General features: G+C 37.5%; 1 protein-coding gene across 1 annotated transcript in view; it reads right to left on the bottom strand.

The window, feature by feature from the left end:
* Positions 1–19,727, bottom strand: part of LOC127855511 (uncharacterized) — a 127,086-nt gene that overhangs the window by 10,716 nt on the left and 96,643 nt on the right. Inside the window, exons 4-11 of the mRNA XM_052391168.1 lie at positions 12,686–12,864; positions 11,849–12,010; positions 10,237–10,364; positions 9,303–9,505; positions 8,705–8,815; positions 8,145–8,162; positions 4,443–4,637; positions 213–450 (exon numbers count right to left, since the gene is read on the bottom strand). Of these exons, the coding sequence (XP_052247128.1) occupies positions 213–450; positions 4,443–4,637; positions 8,145–8,162; positions 8,705–8,815; positions 9,303–9,505; positions 10,237–10,364; positions 11,849–12,010; positions 12,686–12,815 (1,185 nt within the window). The 5' untranslated portion in view covers positions 12,816–12,864. The remainder of the gene's footprint in view (positions 1–212; positions 451–4,442; positions 4,638–8,144; positions 8,163–8,704; positions 8,816–9,302; positions 9,506–10,236; positions 10,365–11,848; positions 12,011–12,685; positions 12,865–19,727) is intronic.

Genomic DNA, 19,727 nt, shown 5'->3' with positions numbered 1-19,727 from the left:
TCATTAACAACATAGTGTTGCAGCAAACATAAAACATCTTTGCATCATGGAAAACATCGAACTTAAAATTAGACTTAATGTCTCATCCGGTCTTCAGATTATCCATTTAAACATTTAAAAAAATTAGATGATCAAACAACGAGCGGGATACCCACCGTGACTTTCCACCAAAGTGTATAAATAAACGAAATATTATATTGTTGCTTATTCACCTTTTTCGTCTGCGGCAGCATTTGCTCGGTTATTTTATGGTGCATGTATCCAAGCAACGGAATAAGGTCAGCCTGCTTCATCTGCATGCGCATGCGCAGCTTGTTCTTGACGTGTGCGCGCATGATATCCATGGTGATCGGATTCGCCTTCCTGTTCGAAACGAGGCGCTCGAAATTCTTCGTATCGAGCACGAAGCATTGCGTGTCGGCCGTACATCGGACCGTCTGAACGTACGTCCTAAATAAGGAATGCTGCTTGTTTCAAACTTATTTGCTTAAATTCTAGTTAGGTCAAATATTTAAGGCTTATAACAGATCTACGACTTTTTACACACTGCCAAGACTGTGTTCTGGGTTGGACTATAATCACCTGTTGTTTTTTGTTTTGGAGATTATTTGAACGGTCCTCAAGTTAACTATCAATGACGCCTTTATATTACATGAGATGGCTACACACATAAAACTAGTAATTGTGTTGATATTGTAATATTGCGTGAACTAGCTATAGGACTGTTAACGTCAAAATACAAAATTTCAATCGAAAAATTAATCAAAAAGCCTTTTAGACGAGCGTTCTATTCCCAATCACCCTTTCGTCATGTAAGAAAGATAGAAAGATCTTTATATACATGTACTGAAAAATATCGAAGAACCGATTGCTCTTAACGGACCTTCGTAATTGTTGTCTAAAATGTATATTCATGCAGGTATGCATCAATGTAATGTTGGTGATATTAATATCTAAACAGCTTTCAGGTACAAATTAAAACATGTCATTGGCAAAAACAATGTTTTGTGCCCTTTTTCGTGTATTACTTTTTTATCATTAAATGCACACAATTTTACCAAAAAACTTATCTGTGTAATAAATATAAAATGTGATTAATTGGTAAAATTATAGGTCATACTCAAATCGTGGAAAATATATTATGTTTGTGTCATTTGCAAAAAAACACTGCATTTTCTAGTTTCTTTGTGATGCCATCTTAGCGACCATCTTGGATTTAATTCCAATTGGAACAAAATTGTTCATCGGGACATACATATTATTTTACCCAAAATAGATATAGAACATCATCAGCGTAGTTATAAAACTTTCAGTCACAACCGTGTGCCCCCGTTCCTATAAGACTATTATAATGGCCCCGTAAAACTCACCCCTGATTCAAGAGCGTCTCTATATCTCGTAGCACGTCCGTGATCTGCACAGAAATGGCGCCGTAAAACTCACCCCAGATTCAAGAGCGTCTCGATATCCCCAAGCATCTAACTCATCCCAGATTCAAGAGCATCTCGATATCCCCAATTATCTCCTTGCTCTGCACATAAATGGCGCCGTAAAACTCACCCCAGATTCAAGAGCGTCTCGATATCCTCTAACACCTACGTACTCTGCACAATAATGACGTCCTGAAACTCACCCCAGATTCAAGAGCGTCTCGATTACCCTAGCACCTCCATGCTCTGCATAGAAATGGCGCCGTAAAACTTACACAATATTCAAGAGCGTCTCGATATCCCCAAGCACATCCATGCTCTGAACAGAAATGGCGCCGTAAAACTCACCCCGTTTTCAAAAGCGTCTCTTTATACCCTAGCATCTCACTCTCCCCAGATCCAAGAGCGTCTCGATATACCACAGCACCTCACTCAGCCCAGATTCAATAGCGTTTCGATATCCTCCAGCACCTCACTCACCCCAGATTCAATAGCGTCTCTATATTCCCCAGCACATCACTCATCCCAGATTCAAGAGCGTTTCTATATCCTACAACACCTCACACACCCCAGATTCAAGAGCGTCTCGATATCCACAAACACCTTACCCAACCCAGATTCAAAAGCCTCTCGATGCCCATAAGCACCCCATCCACCCCAAATTCAAGAGCGTTTCAATATCCCCAAGCTTCTCACCCACCTCATATTCAAGAGCGTGTCAATATCCACAAGCACCTCACCTACCCCAGATTCAAGAGTGTCTCGATATACCCAAGCACCTCATCCACTCCAGATTCAAGAGCGTCTCGATATCCCCCAACACCTCACTCACCCTAGATTCAATAGCGTCTCTATATTCCCCAGCACCTCACTCACCCCAGATTCAATAGCGTCTCTACATCCCCCAGCACCTCACTCACCCCAGATTCGAGAGCGTCTCGATATCCCAAAGCATCTCACCCACCCCAGATTCAAGAGCGTCTAGATATCCTCAATCACCTCGTTCACTCCAGATTCAGGAGCGTCTCTATATCCCCCAGCACCTCACTCACCCCAGATTCAAGAGCGTCTCGATATCCCCCAACACCTCACTCACTCCAATAAAGCGTCTCTATATCCCCTAGCACCTCACTCACCCTAGATTTAAGAGCGTCTCGATATTTCCCAGCACTTCACTCACCCCAGGTCCAAGAGTGTATCGATATCTCCAAGCACCTCACTCACCCCAGATTCAAAAGCCTCTCGATGCCGCCAAGCACCCCACCCACCCCAGATTAAAGAGCATTTCGATATCCCCAAGCTTCTCACCCACCCCATATTCAAGAGCGTGTCGATATCCACAAGCACCTCACCCATCTCAGATTCAAGAGCGTCTCGATATACCCAAGCACCTCACCGACTCCAGATTCAAGATCGTCTCGATATCCCCCAACACCTCACTCACCCCAGATTCAATAGCGTCTCTATATTTCCCAGTACCTCACTAACCCCAGATTCAATAGCGTTTCTACATCCCCAAGCACCTCACTCACCCTAGATTCAATAGCGTCTCGATATTCCCCAGCACCTCACTAACCCCAGATTCAATAGCGTCTCTACATCACACAGCGACTCACTCACCCCAGATTCAAGAGCGTATCGATATCCCAAAGCATCTCACCAACCCCAGATTCAAGAGCGTCTCGATATCCTCAATCACCTCGTTCACCCCAGATTCAGGAGCGTCTCTTTATCCCCAAGCACCTCACTCACCCCAGATTTAAGAGCGTCTCGATATCCTCCAACACCTCACTCACTCCAGTAAAGCGTCTCTATATCCCCTAGCACCTCACTCACCCTAGATTCAATAGCGTCTCGATATCTCCGAGCACCTCACTCACCCCAGATTCAAGAGCGCCTCTATATCCCGCAGCAACTCACTCACCCCAGATTCAATAGCGAGTCAATATCCCCAAGCACCTCACTCACCCTAGATTCAAGAGCGTCTCGATATCCACCAGCATCTCACTTACCCCAGATTCAAGAGCGTCTCGATATCCCCAGCACCTCACTCAACCCAGATTCAGGGGCGTCTCGATATCCCTAAGCCCCTCACTCACACCACATTCAAGAGCGTCTCTATTTCTACAAGCATCTCACTCACCCCAGATTCAAATATCCCCCAGCACTTCACTCACGCCTGATTTAAGAACGTCTCTACATCCCGCAACACCTCACTAACACCAGATTCAATAGCGTCTCTATATCCCCAATCACCTCCCTCACCCCAGATTCTATAGCGTCTCTATATCCCACAGCACATCACTCATTCCAGATTCAATTGCGTCACTATATACACCAGCACCTCACTCACCCCAGATTCAAGAGCGTCTCGATATCTCCTCGCACCTCACTCACCCCAGATTAAATAGCGTCTTTATATCCGACAGCACCTTATCACCCCAGATTCAAAAGCGTCTCGATATCCCCCAGCACCTCACTCACCCCAGATTCAGGAGCGTCTCGATATCCCCGAGCACATCACCTACCCCATATTCAAGAGCCTCTCGATATCTCCTAGCACCTCACTCACCCAAGATTCTATAGGGACTCTATATCCCCTTACACCTCACTCATCTCAGATTCAAGAGCGTCTCGATATCCCCCAGCTCCTCTTTGCTCTGCACAGAACACAGATGTGAGCCCCTGATTTTACAAGACTATTTAAATAGCGTCGTGAAACTCATCCCAGTTTCAAGAGCGACTCGATATCCCCGAGTTCCTCCTTGCTCTGCACAGAACATAGATGAGAGCCCCCGTTCCTACACGACTATTATAATGGCGCCGTAAAACTCATCATTGATTCAAGAGCGTCTCGATAGTCCCGAGCACCTCTTTGCTCTGTACAGAACACAGATTTGAGCCCCTATTCATACAAGACTTTTATAATGGCGGCTAAAAACTCCATCAAAAGCGTCTCGATATCCCCTAGCATATCCCTGCTTTGCACAGAAATGGCGCCTTATAACTCACCCCAGATTCAAAAGCGTCTCGATATCCCCAAGCACCTCCTTGTTCTGCACTGAACACAGATTGATGTGGCTCTCCTTCATGTGCTTCTCGATGGCGGCGTACCCCTGTTCTCTGCGGATCACCAGGTCTTCCGGTTTTGTGTCCCACACAGACGGGTCCTCGTACTTCCGGAGGATCGCCGCGCGACGCATTTCGCTGAATACGAACACAGGATTTTAATAAGTTCCTTACAATATGAGCCTAGTTCTGGGTAAATGAGGACTAATGCATGTGTGTAAAAGAATCGCACCAAATTACCCTCTGCAGCCCGCACAGGAGAGTCGGGTATTTTATAGTATTGTTCGTTACAAAGCCCATAAGCACTCAAAATCAACGAATCTTTCGTTCAATATTTCAAAAAATAAAGTCAACACATACAAAATAAAAGTTCTTTATAGCAATAGCCAAAATTTAAAAGCTAGATGTGACCTGGTTACATGCATTAAACGCGATATAAAATGCTCGTTTTTAATTTGTTTATGTCACATTAAAGTCTATGTGAATTTCACGCTACGATATCCGAACATTTACGAGCGAACGCGAGATTGGCTTCGGGCAGCTTCGGAGGCACGGCGTAGTTCTCATGAATACGTCGTTCTTTGTACGCTGCTCCAAGCCAGTCTTGTGTTCGCTCGTAAATGTTCGGCTATCGTGGCGGGAAATTAACATGGAGCATATTGTAGCACAAACAAATAAAACGAGAGCGCCGATGGCGTTAAAAGCATAGGTGCAAGATACAGGGAAGAATGGCGTCACGTGGTATAATGTAGTTCGATATCGCCATCCGCGAATTTCTCAAATCAATAATTTCAAACAATTACCGACTATTTAAATAGATAATCTTTCCATTTACATCAGTGTTTGAAACGCTTATGAAAAATAATTACCCAAGCCTTTCACAATTTAAGCACGGACAGATCTGTATCGATTCTTTTCTCTATTCTTTTCACAAATGAAAATAGACGCTACCCTATTCGTCTGCGTCAAGAATTTGTCGTAAAACTTGTGGTAAGCGTTAGATGCAGACGTGCACAACAGATTGAGTTCTGAATACAGATTTCTGAATGCAGATTTTTATAGAAACTCCTCACAGCAGTTACTTCCCTTGCTTCGCCCGGTCAGTAACTTCTAGTATAAGGGAGGCCACTGCGTAGGAGATTGAGATTTATAGTGCAGATAGAATTGTTTTACGAACGAAATTTGTTTTAGGTTATAAGAAGATTTTTTGACATAAAACGGTCTTAGAAAAATTCACTAAAAACGGTGTCAGCAATATTCTTGGAAGAAAACGTTAGAAAAACGTTTCCAAAAAAAAATTGTAAGAATGACCATATACTAAATCAAATAGATATTTCGTCTGATTTTTGATCAGGTAAGGCTTCATAAAGGGCAACCGATGGATGTGGATTTTTGAAATGTGGTATATACCATAAGCATAGGTGCGTAAACGCACCTATGCTAAAACGAGCTTTTTGTATCTTGTTAAATCTACGTTACCATACAACATATAGCTTTGAAATTTTGGCTATTGCTATAAGGAACACTGTATTGTATAGTTAAACTTTATTTTAAGAAATATTTTGCGAAATATTTGTTGAATTTGAGCATTTATGTTACTTTAAAGGAAGTCTACTTTTAGATAAAATCCAGTTTATGGGGAAAGTAGCGTCGCATATTAGCCAGTGCGGACTGGCACTTTACGCAAATGCATTAAACCCCCTTTTCCCAGAGTAACACTCATACATAAGTTTTGTTCATCTATCTAGTTTGTCGACCAGTAAAGCAAAACAACATCAGGGAATTTGCTGAAAAGTATAATACACATGTAAGATATATAATTTGTGAATTAAAGGCTTATATATTAAATATTTGTATAATGTTAGAAAAGCTTAATTAAACATCGCTCTGTATATAATACGTTTTATATTGCGTCGTGTAATATCTTCAACCGTTTTTTGAAAAATATCGTTTAAACAAGCCTTTACATTCCTTTTTCGTTTTGTTTTAAATTTATGATTTATTTATGCTAAAAGGCACAAATCAAATGCGTCTTTACGGATAAATACTTTTCGATGTAACACGCACTTGGTTACAACCAACCAAATACGTTTCAAAAATAAATAACTATTATACAAAAAGATAAAAAAAAATACTTCAGATGTGCCAATCTTAAAGGGGCCTTTTCACAGATTTTGGCATTTTTTAACTTATTCATTAAATGCTTTATATCGATAAATGTAAACATTGGATCGTAAAAGCTCCAGTACAAAGTCAAGAATAAAATTAAAAAAAGGAAAAGAACATTGCCCAGACCAGGTTTCGAACCAGTGACCCCTGGAGTCCTGCCAGAGTCCTGAAGTAAAAACGCTTTAGCCTACTGAGCTATTCCGCCGAGTACATATACTCGAAGTATTTTATACCCTATATAAGCAATCTTCGTAGTTTCACAAAATTTAACGACAAAAACAGAACTCTCCAAATTATTCAATCGTTTCGCGTTGCAACGCTTTATAATTTTAAGGTTTTAAAATCGTCAAAAGATGCATATAATGGCTATATTAGACAATGGTAAATGTTCAGTATTACTGTTTCCTCCCAAATATCATAACTAAAACGAAAATTTGCGAATCGGAAACAACTTTTTTCAATTTTGTCAATTTACCAAAGCGTGAAAAGATCCCTTTAAAACGTAAGCGTTTCTTTGAAGAAAATAACACACACATACAACGTCACTGCACACTTATCATTTAACACTATTTTAAAATAAATTAACACCTATTTCAACACAAAAAATGAATACTAAATAAACATTTTAATGGAAGTCATGTATTTGAATAGGACACTATGTTTGTGTGCTCCTATAACCAGAGGGGGTAATCACGTGATAGTCAAGATCACGACGTCCATGCCGAGACAGTTATTTATACCCTTTATTACTTTTGTTTAATTTTTAAATAACTGTAATTTCACAGCAATATCTGTAAACAAGTTATTAGCGTTAATTTCGAATTAAAATTCGCTGTATATCTCGACTTTACGCCCCGCGAATTTTCTTAGCGGTTAATATGGTCATCGTGCTAAGAAATTTCTCAGGGAATGAAGTCGAGATATGGAGCGAATGTTTATACAAAATAAACGCTTGTAACTTTCTTTAAGATATGGCTAGAACATGAGCGGCATTTAAACAATGAATTAAAGTAAGGAGAATATAGAACGGTGAAAAATACTTTCCTCGGCATAGACGTCGCCATCTTGACTGTCACGTGATTTTCCCCTCTGTATAACTAAATCATTTGTTTCCAAGCTGTGAAACTTATTGTGTGTTTTCTTCTAAAACTTATAAACATGTATAGATATACAAAATAAAACATGGTGTGTGCAATGTAAAGAACTAAATAATTATAATAACAAAATAGTATCTTATAAACAAAATTCTATACTAAACTCTGCGAATGAAAGCAACTTGCCATTGAAAAATACAAGTCGTGTTTTGGGTAGAGATAGGGCATACTATGAAAATATAAATAGCAAACATCAAGCGAAGTACAACACCAGTTTTTCTTTTTATTCTTGTTGTTTATCATAAAAAATACACTGCAAAAATAGCGATACAAATCCCGTTTTTTTCAATAATGGAAAATTGCTTTCATTTACCAAACTTACTATTTTCTCCTGCGTTCGCTTGTTTATGAAATAATGTGAATATAACATGATTTAACCAAACCTTTTGGTCATTGCAATGAAGATGATAAAAAGTGCGTAAATTGTATAAATCTTTACATACAAATGAATATACCTCAGCCGATGTATTGCTTCAAGTAGATGATCACCAAAGCCAATTACTGCCGACCATGGAATTATCTTTGTCAGCAATAAATGATTTAAGATTGACATAGATTTGTTTCTGATATTATCTATATATATGTATATAGTAAATATATATATATATATATATATATATATATATATATATATATATATATATATAAAACATGGCTTTCTGCTCGACGCCTGCCTTGAAGTGTAACAGGTGCTACTGGACATAACCATTTTGGTCCCAGGGCAGTCACTGCCCGCTTGAATGGAATTTTCCCAGGGCAGACACTCCCCGCTTGAATGGTATTTTTCGTTTAAAGGAAGTCTCTTAACGAAAATCCATTTAAGGCGGTAAGTGTCGCCCCTGATTAGTCTATTCGTAGTGTTAGTAGTATTCCCTTGCTTACCGGAGATGCTCGAACTCTATGGCTATCTGGTCGACGCCCGCCTCGAAGGGCCATAGTTGCGGGTACTGGCCCGGGTGCTTCTTAGGCTGGATGATGATGTTGGCACTTCCGCTGCGGAACAGAACATTGGTTAGGCAGTTTTACCAATTGTTTTCAAATGTTTTCACTCATGGGATGGTATGACATGATATGTCGAACATATTACGCTCCTCTTCGGAAATATAATAGTGATATTGATTTCTTGCTAAAACGTTGAAATTTAATGAGGGCAAAAATTTCATGATTTTTTCATAAAACAATTATGTAAAGAATTCTGGATGAAGATATTGGCTCTGCCGTTGCGTAAACAGAATATTGGTAAGGTATTCTCATTCAAACGTTTTCACCTTCTGAGGGCAAATTATGTTCATGATTTGTCCGAAAATAGTATATTCCGAGGTATGCAAGGATTCCAGATGCCGTAAATAAGTTTGAGATGTACCGAACAAAAAGAGGTGCGATAATGAATTTAAACATTGTTGCTTATTCGACATCATTCTTTATCGACTGAAAAGTGAAAATAAAGTATCGACATCTTACACAAAATGCGTCCACTTACTTGCATGGGCTGTTTAAATACCTGATAATGAAATGAAGCCCCTCAACAGGGTCACCCTGGCGTACAATGTTGGTGTCGAAAATGTAGCGTTCCTTCCTGATGCTCATTTCTAGTAGCTTCTTCAACTTCACGTTCATGTCTTTGAAAAAAGAATTCGTTTCGATGAATTCCCGGATCTCCGCGTATTTTGCCTCTTGCTCCGCCTGCGTAGAAAATAGTTAGGTTTAATGTAGTCTCATAAAGTTTTGATAATACTAACTCCGTTTCCATTTTACATACGGCCCCATGATCAAACTGCCAACTTTCAAATTATTCTTGTAATTCATATACTTCAAATTTGGTAAGACCGTTATGGTTTTAACAATAACTTTGTCAATGAATGCTGTCAAAAATACATGGTTTTCGATCTTCTTAGAAAGTAAAATTCGCCCAAAGGCAAGCAACTTCGAAGTTCCGGAAGTGAAATGTGGACAAAAGCCCCGCACTTCAAAAAACGCATCCAGACGTTCATCTTTTAACGTCATCCTCAATCCAATGCACCAAAGTGGTGCAGATACACACATAAAACAGACAATAATCAAACAAAGAATGGATGTGATCGCTAAATCGCTTTTAAACCCGATGAGAACATGAACTCTGTAGAAATAGGCCATAATTTCTGTATAATTTAGTGTTATGTAACCAAAATGGAAAAATAGTTCGGTATTAAGTAGTCCCGTATATAGAGAATAGTAGTTCGTTGAAAGTAGTCCTGTATGATAAAGTTTTATACAATCACTTTAGTCAGACTCAAAAGTAACAAATCTTATGTAAACACCAAGTTGAGCATTATTGCCAAACCAAGCACACATATTGCGAAAAAATACAACTTGAAATTGAGTCAGAATATTGACTTTATAATGTTTGTGATAATTTGCCAATTGCTTGTTCAGACCTTTAATGACCTGTCGAAGAGTTCCTGGTCGATCACCATGAGATCCGTGTCTTCATCCGTGACCACGGTAGCGTTACGGAACGTGTCCTTGTTCACGAGAGCCAACTCGCCGAAAGCGCCACCCTGGCCTGTGAAAAAATGAAATCCAACGCGAATTTTATTATAAATTGCACAACTATTTTATCTGATATGCAAATGTTCGACATATATCGCAGTTCAATCAGTGACGACGGTGGCGTTACGGAACGTGTCCTTATTCACTAGAGCAAACTCGCCGAAAGCGCCATCTTGACCTCTCAAATCCAAAACGCAGTTACTTTTAAGTTTGTAACTTTTTTAGTTTAACACTTTAAACTTTTTTTTTCGATTGCATCCATAGCATAAGGAAAATTATGCGTAAAGTGCCGCCCCAGATTAGCCTGTGCAGTCAACAAGGGCTAATCAGGGAGAACACTTTCCGCTTTTATGATATTTATGGTTTTACGCAAGTCTCTTCTTAGCACAAACCCAGTTTGGGCGGAAAGTGTCGTCCCTTATTACCCTGTACAGAATGAACTTGTAATTTTGAACGGCACTTTACGCACATGCCTTAAACTCCCTTTTCACAGAGCGAGGCTCATATATGTTTAGAGAAGGGGGGTGGCAGCGTCGAGTGGCAGGGGTAGAAACACTTCAGCAACGGGAAACTTGATGTATGAGACAAGCTGTTCATTAGTTTCAAAACATTTATTGTGAAGAAATAAATCAAGCCATGTTGACTTAATCATGAGCAAAAGCTTTGTACAAAAATCAAGTGCTACAGAATCGTACTCCATTAGATGCCCTCTCTCGGCGAAATACACATAAATTATGAGGCAATCTCCCTATTTCTAGAAGACCGGGCGCATACTCAAGGGAAGTAACTGCTGTTAGGAGTTTGAGTATGAGGCAGACCGAATTACAGAGCTGGGAGCGGAAGAATACAAACGGGAAAATAGTTACAGTCTCGAGGAAATTGATACCGTGGACAATTGCCTGTTAACAACTAAACAAGCTGAAGGCAGATACAATCACTTCTGTAGAATTGTATTGGTGATCGTGTTGCGACTGCGTTCAAGACCACCACAGGTACAAGAGAGTCCATCTCGCGCCGTTTCCAAAATGCTTATCTGAATAATCCGAACAAACGACTTAACGCATCCTCCAGGAATACAATGATCGGCAATCTAGACGGAAAATATTTGTGGACGAAAATGCGAGTCTGAACGAAACGCTGTATGGGCAGGTGGAGGCTCCACCGAAGACCACCTGTTTCACCGTTTGCTTTATATTCAAAATGTAGCGGCGATGAAAAAAAAAGAAAATGTCTATTTTATCAATACAAATGCTGGAAACGCCTCAGTTATCATTATTTGATTCATAGCACCAACTAAATCAGGAGACGAACATAGATCTATTTATATTAGTCGAATATTGAATTTTTCCAAGGAATTTACGCAAATTGAATTGAGTATGTAATAGTTTGCAATCATTTACACGAGATATATAAATCCGACTTAAGGCAATGCATTCGTTTATTGACATATATCTTAATTACGTAAACAATGGAAAAAATTAAATCGTTTTTCGTTACCGTATTTCATGATAAATTTCCCGAATTTATTTCGATCTAGAGGCGCCAGCAATTTCGTCGGTTTCTTCGTCATTTCCGAGTCATTGTCGGCATCCTCGTGGCTTGACGCAACTTCTGCCTCCGTTCTATGTAAAGTTACGTCATGCACCTCTGCTGACGTCACTTCAAAAGGTCAATATTTTTTTAATGTTTTTTTTTAAAGTTTGATATGATTAAAAAGGTTGTTAATGTCGTGAGTCAAGTTTCATACAGGGATGTATCATAGGAGACAGATTGCAATCGAAAGGGAAAGTATTAAAATCATTATCTTTACTTGTTCGGACCCAAACCAGACTACAAACTGTTTCAGTGACAAAACTTGGTTGTTGTCTTTTAACAAACAAATCGAGCCAATCTAGAAAAGCGTTTTCCATGTATTACATACACACAATCTTGTCTTGCTGATTTTACATAGATATGTACATCTAAATTAGAGTTAAATAATGTTGGAATCAAAAAGTAAATGGCATGTCATTTTTTTAAGCTTAACAGTAAATGCAAAACTCGAAAGACTCTAGAAAGTACTGTAAACTACGTTTTAGACTTGCAATTCGTGAACTTGTATGACGCGCGTCAGGCGAAAATGGGTCTAATTCGCCATACTAAATACCTAGCTGTTATAGAGGTACGCTGGCCACAGAGCACATCATACCCATTTTCTGAGGACGCGGGTCACATACTATGGGGTAACCCACTACGAAGAAAATAAATGATTCAGTTAAACTACAGAAGAAGCGCTAAAGATAAACATTTCTCAACAAGAAATAATATCAATGATTAAAATCAGTGTTATGTCACCTGACGCCTTTTCCATCCCGCTCAGAATCGAGGCTTCCGATTCAGGCGCTGTGGGGAGTTTTTTGACCGACTTCCGTTTCGCTGCCGCAGACGCTCTAGCGGTGGATTCATCCACGCCTTCTCCCGTCATCTTAGGGTCAATATACACGCTGACCGAACCCCTTAGGATGATGTAGAAACTGTGGGAGTGCATCGACATTTAATGTTATAACAGAGAATCACGCTTAATCAGTCGTTGTCGGCTCAGGAACATTTTAAAAGTACCCCGGGTACTCGTCAGTCTACTACAATGTATCCCGGGTACGAAAAATACACTTTGAGGCATCCGGTCATGCTTTCGGGTACTTTTTAGAATAATTTTTGTAGTCCGGGAACTTTAGAGTATACTTAAGAGTACATAGGGTACTTTAATGTAGTACCTGAGCCAAAATGACCAATCGAGTGAGGATAATACTTCTAAACAAATAACACAATTTATGCGTTTTCTAATTTAAAAGAGCATACTGTCTCCTGATGTGATATTAATAATTTACATTCAGAAATTTCATAGTTGCAAAGGTACACATGCTTAATACAAAACATGATTGTAACATTATTGATACTAGTGTTGATTATAAATAAGTGTAGTAACATTAGATTAGATTAAAATTTAGTTATTATCTACAGATACTTTGGATTTGGTAGTGTTTCAAATCAAACAGTCTAACGTTTTTGTGAACTCACTCATACACGTAAACACACGCAAAACACATTTACGTTAACTTGCAGTATTTATTAGTTAAATTAATTTGTTACACAATGATTTTGTTACAGTTTTCTTACAAATATGTTATTTCACGACGGTAAACAAAGTTTTGATGGCAATCAGTGAGTTAAAATACTTAAACACGTGACCATTACTGACATTCTTGTTTCGTGAGCGTTAACGTTTGACGGCATACCATAGTTCTCCGTTGTATTTGCTATATTCAGAAGTCGAGTTTGATGATTTATACCATGTTATACATGAACATAATGATCATTGAACTATCAAGAACATTCTGATAAATTGTTTGTTTTTCGGGCTTTTCCAAGTGGGTGTGTTTTTAGGCATTTTCTGTTTTAAATAGTTTTAAATAATCGGATACAATTGTTTCAAACTTTATCTGAAATATATTCTTACACAAGTATTTAAAATCCAAATAAAACATAACATTCTCTATAACGATAGGTAAAATTATTTTTTTTTACCAAGAATTGACTACTTCATACTTAATTGAACCCCAAAAAACATCTTACAAAATGTTCTTCGTATCTAGCGTGTTAGACAACGGCATACATATATACGACATATCATACAAGCATTAGAGCGCAACGTTCGCTTACTGACTCAACATGCGTTACTTACCTAAAATCTTCAAAATAGCTACATTGCCCACAAAACAAATGCAATTTAATTCAGCGATCAATCAATTCATGGTAACTGTTCCGAGATAGTGCTCAAAACACAGAAACGAGCAGCCTTGCTATATTCCTTAATTAGTAACAGATTAATTTTGCACAGTAAAAACTGTTTCGAGTGACTGTATGTTAAGTAACAAACTTAAGTGACTGTATTATTTAGGTGTTGCAATAATTTATATTCCAACGGATTTCAAATTTCAAACATTTGTACTTAATTTATAAGTATTCGTACGTTACATAACATTACATTACATTCATAAAGGAACAGACACTCGACGGTATCAATAAAATGATTAAAAACTTATAAAGACTGTGTACTTTGTACTGGACAGGGGCGGTGCTTTTAATATTTCTTTGACATTTCTTTCATAGAGAATACATATTGTATCTTTGTATTGTATAATAACTATGATATTATTTTAGGTTTTGTCTTAGTAACGGGATTTTTGTTAGAGTTGTCTAAGAGTTGCCGGATATGGTGTCCGCCTAGCGACCGGGAGGTCACGGGTTCCATTCCCAATAAGGAAGCGTTCTTTCGATCTTCCCAAAGACATCAAGTACTTGTTCTAGGCCCAGGAAATGAACTCGATAGCGTTTAAGTAAGCCTGGGGCTTCCGATGCAATTGAGCTAAAATTAATAGGAACAGTTTCCATTAAACAGAACCCCCTTTCAACTCACCAAATCATTAATCCATGATGATCAAACATAATAACTCAGTTTTCAGTTTCAAATTATTATCCTATTATCATTATTATTATTATCATTATATGCAGATAAAATAAATAAAAGTGAGTCATAAGGAATGAACCAATCTCTGTGCGGAGGTTGTGTTCACAGAAGAGGTAATCACGTGGCAAACAAGATGGCGACATAAGAGTTTGAATAGACGCGGGCTTTCAATAGTGCATATGCTATCGGTATGCTTTTCTATATGAACAATAATGTAATTTGAGGGGTCAAATGGCAAGTAAGACTAAATTATATTAAAGAAGAGTAAAAAAATAAAGTTTTTTAAATATTCTTTATTCTCAGACTGAAGTCTTCGAAGTTTTTGGCGAATACGGCACCAGGGCAGGTCACTAAGGAAACAGCAATCAGTTATCTTACCTATCGCCCCTCTCTCCTTGCTTAATAATGACGTCATCTTCGAAGCTGCTTACCAGTGCGCAGTTCCTCACGATGTCTACCAGAACGTCTGTAATGAAAAAACTAACCTTTTATCAAGACCTAATAATTGTGTGTTCGATTTTATTGATGCCTAATGCTTATTGAAACACTCGAGGCCGTTTCCTTGGTATGACAAGTACTTGGTGTCTTTTGGGGAGATCTAAAGAACGCGTCCACAAAGGGAACACATGATCCCAGGGTCGCTAGTCGCACACCATATCTACTACGCTACGGGCCGGCGACTTCATTCCTATGCAATGGTACTTGGTCACAGTTTTGCAAACGGATATTCTGAACACACTCACAGTTTCTGTTTAATTCTTTGAGACATGTTCTGTGAAAAGTGGAAATTCGCGTGAAGGGTCATCCCAGATTAGACAGTGTAGTCCGCACATTCCTATCAGGGACGGCATTTTCCACTTTTATGGAATTTCTTTAAAAAAGAGGTCCCTTTTAAACGAATCATAGTTTCTGCTGAGGTTATCCTACTAAGCAGACATAGTTCATTATCTTAATGTTGCTCTTGATATCTGACGTTCTGGCGAGTTTCGGCATTAATGTTGAATATTGTAATATTGATTTTAATAGCTTTTTACCCTTTGAATTTACTGAATAAAGCCATAGTGTAGATTTATAAAGATTTTGAGTGCTGCATAACATAAGGCGAACGATTCTAATAGAAAGTTAAACAATGGAGAACAGGATGTACCACAATACTAGCGAGTGCGTTTTCCTCGAGCTTTTCTGGAAAGTATAGATTTTCTCGAGGAAATCGGAGCAGTGCCTTGTTATTAGAGGAATTGCGATTAGAAATGGTGCTGTAAATTTAAACGATTGTCAACAAGCGCAACGATTGTCTTGATTTTTACCATGTTCTCGATGTATAGCATATATTTAAATAGTGCCAATGATGGCCAACATTTAAAACGATTTTTAAAATGTTACATCAGTGAATGCAATAGGATATTGAGCTAATCGTGATTGGTTGTAGTCGCTATTGAGTCTGTGTTATCTGATACCAAATGACGATTATAATCTATGAAATTAACATTTTACTTATTATAAAATATATATTTTTTTACTTTCATATATTTTCTTTTTTTTCTTGTCACATCTTTGTGACGGACAAAGAAGCATATCTCGCTCAGTTGTAACGAGGATACACTTAACGGTGGTACCTAAGTGACAAAAGCACTAATCAATGTTCAAACATCTCTCTGGTTTTAAACATTACAAAAACTGAGAGCAGATGTCTTAAACTTGACGACGCACGCACTAACGCTTGGGCGGACATATCGGTATCCCATTAGCTCACCATAAGCATGGTGTGCTCAGGTGCGCTCAAACAACATTGGAAAACACCGCTAGGACAAGATGCGAGGATGTCAGACTTCGAACCGGACACCAGGAAGCGTAGTTCATAAAATAATATGAAATTAAAATTGAAAGCCCATAAAATCATCAACAAAATAAAAAACAATAAAAATATAAGGGGTGTTTTTCATTTTAATATTGTTAACTGGAATATGAGCCTTGCTTCAGGAAAACGTGGATAAATGCGTGTGCTTTAATTAATGGCCCAGATTAGTCTATGCAGTATGCACAGACTAATTTGGAAAGACACTGTACGTTTGAATGCTATTTGTTTAAAGAAAGTCTCTTCCACAGGAAAATACAGTCCAGGCGGAAAGTGTTGTCCCTTTAAGCCTGTGCGGACTGCACATGCTAATCTTCAACGACACTTTACGCACATGTAGTAAGCCCGTTTGTCCCTGAGAAGGTTCATATGTAAAACACTGATATAGTATATAAGGTTATCTTATTCGTTTAAAGACAAAAAAAGAAAAACACGATTATCCCAAAAATACTTCGGTTACTAATAGATAGGGAGTGACAATATATATTTGTACTCGAGTGTCACAAATGCCAGCTGGCGATTATATTTACTATTGAGTATAAGTTGAAAATGATTTTAAAACTTTAAACTCACATTACAATCTTCGATACATGCCCTATATAACTACTCTATTAGAGATAATATTGCGCGGCGCGATTTGACATCTATAATCCACGGTATTTCTTTCCTCAAATATTGCAATGATAATTAAACACAATAAGTGCAGTGAAGTGTCAATGAAAATCTCGTTAAATGTAATGTAAATTGCAATTAATGCTTATTTGAAATACTGCATTAAAATATCAATGACGTTCTCGATAAATGAAATATAAATTGCAGTTAATGCGTATTTACATTAGATTAAAAAAGTGTGCATTTTGTAAACGTTTCTGTGTACAGTTCACAAACATTATGATTGCTGATATAGATAACAATAACCCAATTAGCACACCTGGGCTTTTCGTAAAGGATAGAAATGTGCCTTTTGATAGTAGATACAATATCTAATATAATGCACACAAACATGAAATTTGGATAAATAAATTTTAGTTAAATATTATTTAATAAAGCGAGGATAACTTATGGTAATGAAGCAACACAATTCATAATTATGCATAGTCAAATGTTTGTATTGAAACACAATAAAGGCTTAACTACGGAAGCACTTGTTAAAGCATTAGAAGCTATAAAAACAGCAGGATATGTAGTTGCATTCAATGATATAATAGAAGCTGCATTTTGTATTCCTCTATGTACGCAATTGTAGACGTTAGAAATGAAACATTTAGAGAAACCGCGGCATTGACAAATGCATGTGTGGACTTATTAAATTCTGGTGCAAAATTATTTATTCACCAAACTCACTTATTCGATCTATGTACGATAAGTATATCACAGATAACATGTTTGCTAACATTAACATAAAACTATGCTGGACAAAAACTATCAAAGTCCTTATTGACAATTTAGGCTTTAGCTATGTATTGCATGAAAATGTTAACATAACAGACCATTATCCAAAACTTAAACAACGTCTTCGAAATCAATATGTCCAGTCATGGAATGATATGATAAATTCGCAAAGTAAATTATATTATTATGTTAAATTCAAAAAGGATTTTAAATTTGAATAATATTTGGAATGTGTTGATAATGATTGCCATAGAAAAGCTCTAACAAGATTCAGACTAAGCGCTCATTCTTTAGAAATTGAAACTGGCAGATACAATAACATTCCTAGAGAAAACAGAAAATGCAAACTGTGTAACAGTAACATGGTTGAAACAGAATATCACTTCTAATGTATTTGTACGCTTGATCAAGATTTTAGAATTAAGTATACTGTTAACCAATCGTTTTATACTGTCAACAAGTTCGTATCTATGATGTCAAGTCCTAACTCTAGAAAATTAAGAAATATTTCCAAATTTATTTACAATGCTATGTTAAAAAGAAATGATTACCTTGCTAGCTAGCTACTCTGTTGTTTCTTGTTAACGTTGAAAACAAATTATGTATTATGTTTTCACGTATTTATTTAATAATCCATTTATGTGAACTGTTTTTTGTTTAGTATTTCATTTGTTGGTCATCTTTATGTATATTTGCTTACTATGTATTTGCTGATTTTGCCAATAAACTGAAATTGAAACCGGAACATTAATTGCAGCATTTTTTTTTAAAAACATTTGAGCATCAGTTATAGAAGTTATTGTGGGCATTGTTATGATCATAAATTTTGTTGATACATTTGCAGAACAATGTGTAATACCATTTGCAGAAGCATTTGTAGAAGCATTAGAAGAAGCATAGGGAAAGTTGACATACAAATAGCTTGTCGAACGAAAACACCAACGCTTCCTTCATAATGTCATATATTATGTAATATGATTGTTTAAAAAACGACATGAGCAGTATTTCTTAAAAAAAAAGATTAATTTGAATAAATATTAGTGTCATATATATTTACTTAAGGATCGTCAGAAGAAGCCGTTTGATTGAAATCAATCCAACGTTAAATTGGAATTTATTTTACGCAATGTCACAATAGGAAAGGGCGTGCGTGCATTGATTGACTACACTACAAAATATATGTGCAGCTCTAAACAAATGTAAATAACGGTCGGCAATTCAAAACGATTACAATGGGTGTAATTAATCATGTTTTATGTGCGCAATATATTTTGACATTTAATTGTGAGGTTCCCATCGCATACGGTCATAAAATGGCTTATATTTTTAAACGGTTAACATTAAACATTACCCAATGTGGGACCTTCTACCATCGGTATTATTTGTGTGCGGGATACGTGTTTCCGTTTGAATGCTAGCTATGTCGGGAGATACCGAAATTGTTGATATTTTAGTTTAACTGAGAAATCCTATTTGTTCAAACAGTATTGCCTTTGATACAAGACGCTGAGTTGGTATGCTTGTCGTTATCACGACGTCAAAGTTTTATATTGTTGAATAAATAAACATTAGGATGATAATTCAAGTAAAACAAATGAATCATTTTACTATTGTCTCCAAAT

Source organism: Dreissena polymorpha, chromosome 13 (assembly GCF_020536995.1).
Source record: "Dreissena polymorpha isolate Duluth1 chromosome 13, UMN_Dpol_1.0, whole genome shotgun sequence".
Taxonomy (NCBI): domain Eukaryota; kingdom Metazoa; phylum Mollusca; class Bivalvia; order Myida; family Dreissenidae; genus Dreissena; species Dreissena polymorpha.
Note: the sequence above shows the minus strand (reverse complement) of the source record. Positions and strands in the feature narration are given on the sequence as shown.